Raw genomic sequence first — 12,077 nt, 5'->3', positions numbered from 1 at the left:
TTTTTTTTTTTTTTTTTAAAACATAGTAGTGTAGACCATCCTGTGAAAAAACTCATTCCATGAGCTGGAAGCACTGATGAAAGAGTGCTCACTTGGGTTGCTGATACATGCTTAGTACTTCATGTTGCTCTCCAGTGATTTTCCTCACAGACATGTTAAGGAGTGTGGTTGACCAAGTTCTAAAGAGTCCTTGAAGGATGGTTATGGCAGCAAAGCCCCTAGAGGGAGGAGGAACCCACAGAGAGAAAGAAAGCACATATGCAACAGTGAGAGAAAGCCCCAGGAACTAGTGGGAGATGGAAGGTTTTCAAAATACTGATGCTTTGGATTTTCATGGTTCTGAGTCTCAAGAAAAATCCACACCATTATTTATTTTAGATCTCTTTCTTTGCCTGTTCCAAATCCTCGCAGTGGACCAGAGCATCAAAACATTCACTCAGTTGGTGATCCTCCTGTGGAGGCCCAGGGGAAATGAAAGGCACCCCATGCCACAGCAAGAGCAGCACTGTTTTTACCAACTGTCCTTCATGGAGCGAGCACAGCCCTGGGGGGGCTGGCAGCACGCCACGCCAGAGCGGGGAAGGTATAATTTACACACACACACAAGCTCTAGCAAAGCAGTCTCATGCAAAGAAATGCACAGCGCTTCAGACTTCACAAACTCCCAGCAGAGTGGCAAATAAATACATACTCACTCAATTAAATGCCACAACTGTATGGGCTGAACCTGAATGTGTTTATTTCAGTTAAAAAAAAATTGAACAGGGGGAGAATATTAATATTTTCATTGCCTTTTTTCCTGTTCACTCACTGTGTGTTTACCATAAATTAGACCTGCTGAGAGTGTGATGCTGAGCAACCCATATGGCAAATACTCAACTGAGAGATGTGAGAGGAAAATAACTTTATTTCTTTCTGAATTATCTCTAGTCCCTTTATTTAGAAAGGCTTGTTTAATAGCAAATGCTGATAAACAACCCTGCTAATGTTATCTGCATAAAAAAGAGGAGATTACAAACTTTTTAGACCAAAAGAACACATTTTCAGTACAATATGGCTCAGTACGGGATGAAATCTGACAAAACCCAGTGCCTAACTCAGTGCTCAATGAAGATTTTTATTTTTAAAAACACAATTGCAGGAGTTCTTGGTTGTACAATTGCCATTTATTCAAACTCAAATCCTTCTTCAGCTAAAATAATCCACAGCTAGTCTAAATCCATGGTTCTGCCAACTGAAGAGCTGACCTGACTGTAACTATTTCAGGCACAGAATTAATCTATTACAACCTTTTTCCTTTCTAGTCTGTGACAGATACTCAGAGAACAAACTAGCACACACAGAAGTCCATGAAATCTTAAAAAAAAAAAAAAAAATCAAAGTCTTGGTGTGTAATCTAAGCAGACTGTTGACTGTATCTCCCCAATAACCTTGCAGTGGTCAGAGAAAATTGAACTGTAAAAATATTGCCTGCGGACTCTCTTTACTCTTACCTTTCTGTTTCTGCCAATCCAAATTTTTTTCCCCCATTCCAGGGAGAGGGAGGAGGAAGGGTGAGTTCATTGGAAAAATCCACTGGGAATGTGATTCAGAAAAGGCAGGCGAGGCAAGCATAACAGCAGGACAGAAAGGCTGAAATGCACTCAGGTTAAAGACTACCTAGCAGTGGCATTTCTCTTTTTGCGAAAAGAACCAGAACTGGCAATAAATAGATACCAACAAACAGTTTTTGTTGCCAAAGGTAGAATCCAGGGTAGGAGAGATAGAAAAATCCACTGGGAATGTGATTCAGAAAAGGCAGGCGAGGCAAGCATAACAGCAGGACAGAAAGGCTGAAATGCACTCAGGTTAAAGACTACCTAGCAGTGGCATTTCTCTTTTTGCGAAAAGAACCAGAACTGGCAATAAATAGATACCAACAAACAGTTTTTGTTGCCAAAGGTAGAATCCAGGGTAGGAGAGATATTCCTCAACAGAACTGGCAATAAATAGATACCAACAAACAGCTTTTGTTGGCAAAGGTAGAATCCAGGGTAGGAGAGATTTTCCTCAACTGGTTTCACTGTTCGTGCAAAGGAAGAAGAAAAATCATCTGGCAATGAAGACAGATATTCTGCCAGATTCACTCTTGGATTATACTACTAATTCTACAGTCCTTTTTGATCTGAGCCGAGGAACCAAGCAACCGCTATTCAGATAAATCACTTCTTCCTTACAGAACTGATGATAACACACTTTTAACGTGTGAAAGGATTGTACATATGCCTGAATTCCCCATCTCCACAATGCAAACACTGTGACCTTTCTTATCTGGGCAAGATAAAATAATCAGCATAGTTTTAATTTGGCATAAACTTAGTGGCCTCAATAAACTTTTTCCTGTTTTATATCAGCGTAAGTGTGTTTATCTCATTTTCAGAAGGAAAGGAAACTGTAAAAATCCTCTCAAAGCATGATTCCATTATTAACCACAAACCATAAATGTGGAAAAATTTATGAAACTCAAATTACTGAGATTTATTCTTCAGTTAAAATAATTTAAAAAAGAAGTAGATAGGAAAAGTGGAAATGCTATAAACCTATCTAAGGCCTTGAACACTTCCTACTCTTTTTATCATAATCCATAAATCCAATCTGGACTTAGCAGCTTTCATTAGAGATACTGTAATTTTTTCAGAAATAGAGCAATTTCAGGACTAAAACTAATATATTCTTACATGGAATTTATTATGGAGAAAAGCAATTTAAGATTCTATCCCCAAAGCAGTGCAAAATTACCCTGAAAGAATCTTCATTTGATACTCCGTTTGTCAAGTCTATACAGAAAAAGAAAAAGTGGTAAAAAAGTAAGATGTTGCAATATTGCAGGATTTCTGAATGTCTTTTTTTTCTAGGGTCGAAGAGCCTGCAGATTAGACTAAACCTGTATTCACTTAAACACAAAACCTAAAATTTACACAAGCAATCTAGCTATGGAGTTGCAGAAGAAACACTATTTTGGGGGTTAATAAGATTCATGCAGCAGCTTTGTGATGAAAACTACGTTTTGTTAGGGAGGCGCAGAAGTTGTAAAAAATTCTGAATACAGAGGTGGTGATCTTTCTGAGAAAAACCTTATCTGTCTTCTAGAATGAGAGAAAGAAAAATCGCATTCTTTGGTAGAATAACAGTTGGTGTTCTTAGTTACTCTGAATTTGAGTATTCAAACAGGGTCTGAGGGTTTGCAGCTTGAATAATTTTGTGGTTTTTTGATCCCTGTACTATACATGAAATATATTACAATGAATATAAAATTAAATAAACCCTGAAGATTTCAGTCAGATGAAACACTTGACTTCAAGTAAGCCTGAGCATGTTTCCAGTTACACGGAGTCAAAAAAATGATCTTTCCTGTCATCATCTGATCAGACAACATAAAAGCTGAAAAATCTTACAGAGCACTTAATCTGGCTAATTCAAAATTCCAAAATGTTCCTTCATCTCAAAATAACCAACAGCTTCAGGACTAGTCTCCTGATACATAGCAGAAGGTATAATTCAGCCCGATTTGTATGCTAAAACCACAGGCTACTGTAATGTTTACAAGTGTTAAGCATTCACTTACGTTGCTGTTCAGGAGGTATTTTAGGCACATGCTTTACCAAACAGACAGAACAAAATGAGTGTTTTAAGACACAGCAGACATAATTTTTTTGTTTTCTTCATCAAAATATCACTATTCTAATTCTAAATAAATATTGCATGATTTTAAATGTGGGGTTTTCAAAATTTCTAATGAAAAACACAAAGGCAGTCACGAAGACAGATATTTGCTTGAAATACCCTGTTATCTCTCTGTCACTTCCTGTGCGCAGAGCTGCTGCCTTCTGCAGCAATGTAAAACTAACACTAGCACTAGCAACCCCAAAAGAAGTCCTTTTACTTACAGTTCGAATTATGCTGTAATCTCAGATCAACAGTTTAACGTTCTCATTGTTTCCCACACAATTGCAAAGAAAAAACCATAAACTAAATAGCAGAAAATAATTTTTTTCTGTGGTACTCGTACTGTGGTTATCCCTATTAGCAGTTCCTCTATTTTCATGTGTTAAGGCCAAATCTTAAAACATTAAATGTCCAAGTTAGGTTTCATATTGAAATTCTTAAAAAGGGTATTGTATTTCACAGAAAAAACTCTTTTTATGCTGAACATTTCTCAAAACAGCACCTCCCGCTGTCAGTGTCTATGCCCCATGAGCAGCTGAGCTGAGCTGTAGTGACAAGAGCTAGAAGAGTACACAAATGATAAATTAGTCAGTTTTGTAGAAGTCAAGAATGCAGTCCAATAATGATACTCTAGATGACAGCATTTTATTTAGCTGAGGGGTATTATACAGCGTATTATACAGCTGTATTTCATAAATAATCTTAATTTATATAAACACATTTCATAAATGATATAAAAGAAAATACAGTTTATCTTCTTGAACAATGTAATAGTAAACACAAGCACATTTGTATTATAATGCTGTAGATTAATGTCCGTGCTTATTCCTTCAATAATTCTCACAGTTACTCTACTTTGTGTATTAACTTTTGAATCAAGATTTAAGATGCCCAGTAAAGGCAAAATCAATAAACGATAGCGGGGCCAAATTTAGACCAGATGACACACAAATAAGAAACAGATGAAGTCTATCCAATTTCTTCAGACAACGAAATAAACTGAAATCCTACATACATACTGTTGCAGACCTCGTATCACTTTATACATGGAGCATTCTTAAAGAGATACTGCAAGTAAAAAAATCTCTTGATGCTTCTAGTTTACTACAAGTTATTACAGCAGTATTTAGAATAAAATAATCAAATAGACCTTGCAAAAATCACTGTTGCAAAAATAATTATTTAATGATTTAAGCAGAGACTTGATGAATATAATGGTCTTGGCCAGTTTTACAAGTTTACATTTGTCTCACATGGCACGGAACCATAATGAACACCTTGCCCGACATCCAACGTGACTTCACATGGAAACATCTCACTGAGTAGAGGAACTTTCGTCCCTATCACCCTCACATCACCTTCTGGAAGGGACCTGGTCTTGATTTTAAAACTACAAGCAATCCTGACAATCCCTGTCATCACTGTTGGTTTTGCTGCTATTTGATTTCACATCATCAATTACAAAGCACTTACAACAGTCTGAGGCCGTTGCCACCAGTTTTCTTTCGTACCTTTAGAGATGAATAATTAACTACAACAGAGAATTCAGCAGGTCTGACTCAGCTCTCCACACCTTGGACTGTACCCATTACAGCTGGGGTGCAGCTGACCTGAGGCATCAACAGAACAGCGACCATCCTCCAGAACACAGCAGTCTGACGTTTAAACATGAATACGATATTTACATTAATGCACATTTGGCTGCACTACTCAGTCCTATAAGGTGATGACTTAACCCTCCTAATACTCCTAAAAAGGCAAATGAAAGTATGCTCAAGCTTTGTGTACTATATATGTTTGACATCTTCTTTCAGGCAGATATCACACACTGACGTTTTAAGATCTTAATTAAGGTTGATTTATTTACAAATGGTATGTTTTCAACTCTCAGAAATGATGTATTTAATGTTTTATTTTTAAACATAATTAAAAAATAATATATAAATATATACATACTGCAAATGTAATACAGATAACAAATTCATTTAAGCCCATTTATGCACATTAGTGACACACCATGTGGCAGAAAGACTAGGACTACAAGAATACCCCTTGGCGATTTATTTTATATTAAATCCCTAATGGCCTCTTCTCATCTTTGCAAAAATATGCACAGAAGTCCAGACTATGCAGCCATTGAAATGAATGGTTATTTATTTGCTAAACGAGAACCCTATGTTTAATGTTCCTTAGACATAAGGTAGTCTGCAAAAGTCGCATTCCTACAGCTCCATACATCATTTATTTTACATACCCTAACTTCTCACAACAGGCATCAGAAAAATACTTCTGAACAGCACTGCTATTGTAAGTTGCCGAGAATTTTGTTTCCAATTCCATTACCGGAAGATTAAATGTTAACATGTTTACTTGTGGTTTTCTTCTTGTTTTGTTTTTAGCATTAAAAACAAAATCATGGACCAATCTGATGCCATTTAAAATATGTTTATACTGCAAGAAAAAAGTTCCCAAATACATAACCACGGTCCCATCATTACAGACAGACAAAAAAAGTGCAAACCTTCAAACAAACACATTGTAATCTCACTGAAGTGCATGCAACAGTCTACCTGGACCTTGTTTTACATGCTCCAGCTGAGACAGAGATGCTCAATCGGCTTTAGGGAAGTGTTAAAAGCATCACTTTTCATAACACATAAATAAAATTGTCCCAATTAGTAACACAGGTGGATGACATACTACTACTACAAATCAACCTGAAAATTACACCGTCTCTCAACTCAGACCATTCATTAGGAAGAAGATTCACTGTGCACCCAAACGTTTCTAAATTTCCTAATGCTGGAATATCCATTTTAAGTTTCTCTGAGGCACAAAGAGACACAAAGAGGAAAGTTCTCGCCCTCAGTACCATCCTCAACTCACTTGGACTACTAGATGCTACCTAAGGACAGTCAAGCTCACTGTGCTGGCACGAACTTGCATCTCACTTTGTTTGGGCAACACCACTGGTGACAACAACCTCCACTGAGGCACTGGCATGCTCTCTAAACCTCTCAGTTGGCAATCCCATAGGTTTGCTTCCAACTGTACATTACAAAAAGATTACACAACCTCTAAAACCTGGAAACGTTCTTTATGAAGCATTCAGATAGCACGGCCAGAAGCACGAACACGAACCTCAGCCTTCAGAACGCACGTATCCCCTTATCCGTAACAGTCAGTCACAGAGCACCACAGACCATTTGCCTTGCTTCCAACTGCCTCTCCCTGGAGAAATCAGGGTTTCTATATTCCTAAGATAGTGCAAGTTCTGTGAGCAGTTAGAGTAAATTTCCATATATCAAGATTAAGGACTTAGTCCAACACACGCTTTACTGAGCTATACTATCATGGGCCATTTCAACTGAACCGAACACTCGTGAAACCTGTACTGTTCTTCTGGTGCATTGGACTTAAGAGAGGAGAGCAAAGGGTACAAAGGAAGTATTCTTTCCTCATGAAAAAAATGATTTCACAAAAGTCACATTGAGAATATATTTCTCATTTCCAAGAGAATTCCAGCAGAGAACAAGCAAAATATACTCTCAGGGTATAAGATAATGTAACAGAAATTAACTGTAACGCAGGCACTGTATTACGCTACCATATCCTATGAGTAATCATTATTATGACTTGAGGAAACTTTCTGACAAAGGCAACAAAAACAACTGTGACCTGGGCACTGACATTTTTTTTTGTCACTGCCTTGAAAAAATGCTGCTATGCATGTCAAACCGAAGTAGCATACACTCCTGCAGCCAGTCACTGGAGACTGATTTCAACTTACAGTTTTAACGCCACCTAAACCCAGGAAGCTCAGATCCAAAGGCAGTTCTCTCAAGAAATGCAAAGCTGTGTATAGACTCATAGAAACTTGAACACATCCACATGAAATGCCTTCCTTGCCTTTTCCACTAATGACAGCACTGCCCATTTATTTAATATCTGAAAGAATTACTCCTATTAAGACATTTAATAATCAGTCAGTTGACAACTAGTAAGCCAACAGACAACTGATGTAAACCACACGCTATTGATTGATAACAGTATGTACTTACAAGTAAAGCACTGAGATCAACTGCACTACTGTTTTTGCATTCACGTCTTCCTTCGTAAAAGACTGGAACAGGAGTGCACCTGCAGGTGTCCTACCTACCTGAGCACTGCTATGCAATTGTACTGAAAGTAATAATGAGTATTAACTTACAACTGATGACTTCTTAGTTACCGTCATTTCCTTCCTTATAAAATAGAGAACTCAGAAAACACGCCCACAGATACTAGGAAATCTGTATCAATACTAATAAAACCAGGCTTTATAGCAATGTCGCTACACAAGCTTCAATTAATTTAAATTCATAGCACATTTATGAAATAAAAGATTAATATCCTCATTTCCAGATGGGAAACATGGGAAACTATTTATTTATTTATTTATTTAACTTAGGAAATCAGCAGTAGAGAAGAGAAAGGAACTTAGTTCCAGGTCAAGAGTGCTAAAAATTACATCCACTCTCTCAAGGACAGTGAATTTTTTCAGAGCCTACTTTCAATACATATCTGCATAACTCACCATAAAAACAGAAATAAGGAAAACTTAGAATCATTTGAGCATGTGCTGCTGAGGTGTGACATTTCTTAGACTTACCAACCTCTCTCTTCACTGTCCTGAAACTCTGACTGAAATCAGAGCTTGAGAGTTGAGCTCCGACTATCACTGTTCATGACACAAGCCCAGAGCAGCAGGGTATGCACATTTGTTACCAGCTTCCTTCACCCAACTATTATCATATAACCATCATCTTTGCTCTTAGTAATATTGCCTACACGGTAGATCATTGAACCAAAGCAAATAATCAAGTCTACAGAAAGCGCTTTAATGGAAGATACTTTGGCATATCTGTTGATTTAAAAATAAAAAAATTGACCTTGTGAGATTTCTGGGGAAGCAAACACATTAGAGATTCAACATCTGCAGCAAAGTCAAGCCTGTTCTTCACGTTCCTTAATGTTTCATCAGGTAACATCTGTAGAGCACTTTGAGGATGAGTAAGAAATCACCATTATGCTGAGAAAATCCTGAAGCCATTAAATTTTGTGTACTCTGAGTTCATAACATAATTCTAAACTGTCTAAAATTCTAGACAGAAAAGTCTAGACAGTTTTGTCTAAAATTCACGTATGTGTATTATGTTTCCAATACCGGGTGAAGTAACTACTGCAGAATGTTTACCATCAGGCAGACCATATCATCCCAGGCTCTAATAAAAGAAAGTAAAGCAGGTCTTGTGGTGGTCAGGCTCGGTAAATCAGGGAGTTAAAAAATGTTTAAACAAAGAGAGGTGACACAGGAAATGCAAAACTGATCTCCGTTGCAACTGTGAAATTAAATGAGTCCTTTTAGTACCTAGTGTGACTTTGTAAACAATATAACCAGAAAAAAAACAATTATACCCCTCAAAAACTAGCAATTTCTGAAGCAAACTATTCACAGCAGAACAGCCAGAGTGAAGAGAGATACCTGTTAACTAACCTCCAGAAAAACACCTTCAAAAATGCTAGTGATAAAATTACTTAACAAATTGGGATTAAAAACTGTCTAACATCAGTAAAACACTCATCAGTTCGATCTTTTTACACAGAACTGAATCTCCTTTTTATTCCACGACAGCCACTATTCTTAGATATGTCCCCTGAAAAACGATTACGAAACATTTCTTGCTTGACCACCAGATCTTGCCACTCCTTGAAGTAAGTACGTCAGCAGCAAATGTTACATAATCACTGAAAAAAAAAAAACCCTGTAAATTTGCCTGCTTTAGGATCATGAAAACCTACTGCTGTCAAACTCAGTTTGTGAGTTACGGCCAAAAGGAAGACAAGTTTTAGGTTATGGTTAATTTGAGTACATACAGTAGTAAAGATGAGTTCAGCCACACTTTGCTGGAGCTTACACCTGTAAAGTGCAAGGCCTGCATTCAACATAGTCTATTAAACAAATAAAGGAAAAAAAAAGAAAAAGAAAATGTAATGCTAAAGCTAGTTCCTAATTACTAGACTTGTGTGTTAATCATTCACTAAAGCTGATAAAGATGTAAAACAAAAGAAGAGGAGTATTTCTTTCTAAGAACTTTAAAAAAATCTCATTTCCGCTTTGGGGATTTATCTCATGATACTCCTCCTCCACCCTTTTTCCTCCCAACCTTGACATAATTTTCAGGAGCAAAATTATGGTTCATAAAGCAGTTCAGGTTTGGTGTCTGGTAAAGATTGCTTGACACTGAGAAACTAACCAAGAAACTATCAGATTCTGCTTCATTTCTTGAAGCTTTGGTACCCAGTTCGCTTTGCATATTTAGCATACAAGCAGAAATCCACGGATAGTTATCAGCCAGATAGATAGCACCACAGACTTCTTCAACCACAGAAGCATCTTATATTTTTGTAAAATGCCTCACAAAAGACAGGCTCTAAGAAATCTCATAGGATATACACAGAGAAGAACTATTCAAGCAATTTTGTTACTCCCATTTGGTAAAATGGGAGGTAAAATAAAGGTAAAATAAAGTTTTTATCAAAGTAAAATGCAGAAGTAGAAGATGATAACTTTTTTGTATGTCAATACTTTCCTATGGGCAAATGGTGAGAACGTAAATTGTAAATATATGCTACATAAAAGTGACTTTGTGGCTGAGATTTTCTTCAGTCCAATTAGTTTTATCATTAGTCCGTGTACCAGTATAAAAACTTCCATCAGAAGTAATACTGCTATGTCATACTTGTTCAGCGATCTGAACACCAATGTTTTATAATTAATATTTTTATATCACAGCCAGCAACATTTATATCTACTTCAGGTCAAGGTAAACAGCTGCTGAAATCCATAACACTAATCATTTTGAAATTATGACGCAAAACATACTATGCAAGAGTTCCCCCTATGCCATTACAAAATATCTGGGACTCGTCAAGAAAGAAAATCCAAGGAGCCACTTTCACGCTGTCTCAGGGATACTGAGAAAGAAAAGTCTATAGCTTTGATCCAAGAGACCAAAATTCTAGGAACTTCCGACCCACTGAAGTCCCCTCGTTTCTACCAACGTTTTCATTCAGGTAATATGGCAATGGACGCGCGCCACTACACAGTTCCAAGACAGGTTTATAGAAGGCATAAAAGGATAAACCCTCCTCTCAAAAAGCTGAGAGAGTGGCTTTTTAACTTCTAGGCCATACTGTAAGTGAAAGGCAGGACAAAGTCCTAGTTAGTAACTGCCTACTGAAGTACGACAGACCTTTAACTCAACCAAAGGCTGCAATTTGCTGATGCCGTTGTTTCAGCACACCACGGAAGAGACTAACAGGAAGGAATAATCAGATGCATAATAATATAAGTCAGACTACAAACAGCTACTGCTTATATCAGAAGTTAATTAAATCACTGAAATTCTGCTCATATATAATCTTGAGAGAGTAACTGGCACAAAATCTTTGTTACAGAACCATCTCTGTACAGAATGGGGCTGTTTACTGATTACATCGCTTAGGTTTCCACTTACCTCCAGTGTCATGTACACAGTGCTGATTGCTACTTTGATTTCTCCATCTGAAATCTCCTTGAGATCCTTCAGCATGACCTCCTCAATATTTGCACCTGTTTGAGAAAAGAAAAGGAATTTCAATACATGCAAGTAATTGCTGCTGACCAGATGCAGCAATATAAATTAAAAACACATCTTAGACCTCAATGTTCAGCCTTTTGTATTTTAGGATATTCTAAGAGAAAATTAAAACCAATATTAATATTTCAATATTTAATGCTTCTAGGGGGATTTTTTAAGCAAAGAAGAGGACCCTGGGAACTTCCGATTTGTCAGCCTCACCTCCGTGCCTGGCCAGACCATGGAACAGATCCTCCTGGAAGCTGTGCTAAGGCACTTGGGGGACAGGGAGGTGATTCAAGACAGCCAGCATGGCTTCACCAACGGCAAGATCAGCCGGACCAACCTTCTTATGAAGGAGTGACTACATCATTGAACAGGGGAAGAGCTATAGATGTCATCTATGCAGACTTCTGTAAGGCCTTTGACACAAGCCAGCCACAACATTCTTCTCTCTAAATTGGAGAGATACGGGTGTGATGGGTGGACTGTTCAGTGGATAACAAATTGGTTGGAAGGTCACATCCAGAGGGTAGCGGTCAATGGCTGGATGCCATCCACAACATTCTTCTCTCTAAATTGGAGAGATACGGGTGTGATGGTTGGACTGTTCAGTGGATAACAAATTGGTTGGAAGGTCACATCCAGAGGGTAGCGGTCAATGGCTGGATAACCACACAGAGATCGGTGACAACTGGTGTCCCTCAGGGC

The 12,077-nt window shown here is 37.7% G+C and overlaps 1 protein-coding gene across 1 annotated transcript in view; it reads right to left on the bottom strand.

Annotated features, from left to right (window-relative positions):
* The window catches only part of PRUNE2 (prune homolog 2 (Drosophila)), a gene marked incomplete at its 5' end in the record, with an annotated part of 87,831 nt that extends 76,425 nt beyond the window's left edge, over positions 1-11,406 (bottom strand). The window contains one exon of the mRNA XM_010135847.1: positions 11,265-11,406. Coding sequence (XP_010134149.1) covers positions 11,265-11,406 — 142 coding nt within the window. The remainder of the gene's footprint in view (positions 1-11,264) is intronic.
* Between the last annotated feature and the right edge of the window lie 671 nt (positions 11,407-12,077).

This window comes from Buceros rhinoceros, unplaced genomic scaffold (assembly GCF_000710305.1).
Source record: "Buceros rhinoceros silvestris isolate BGI_N320 unplaced genomic scaffold, ASM71030v1 scaffold2135, whole genome shotgun sequence".
NCBI lineage: Eukaryota > Metazoa > Chordata > Aves > Bucerotiformes > Bucerotidae > Buceros > Buceros rhinoceros.
This window is presented reverse-complemented; position numbering and strand designations above follow the sequence as displayed.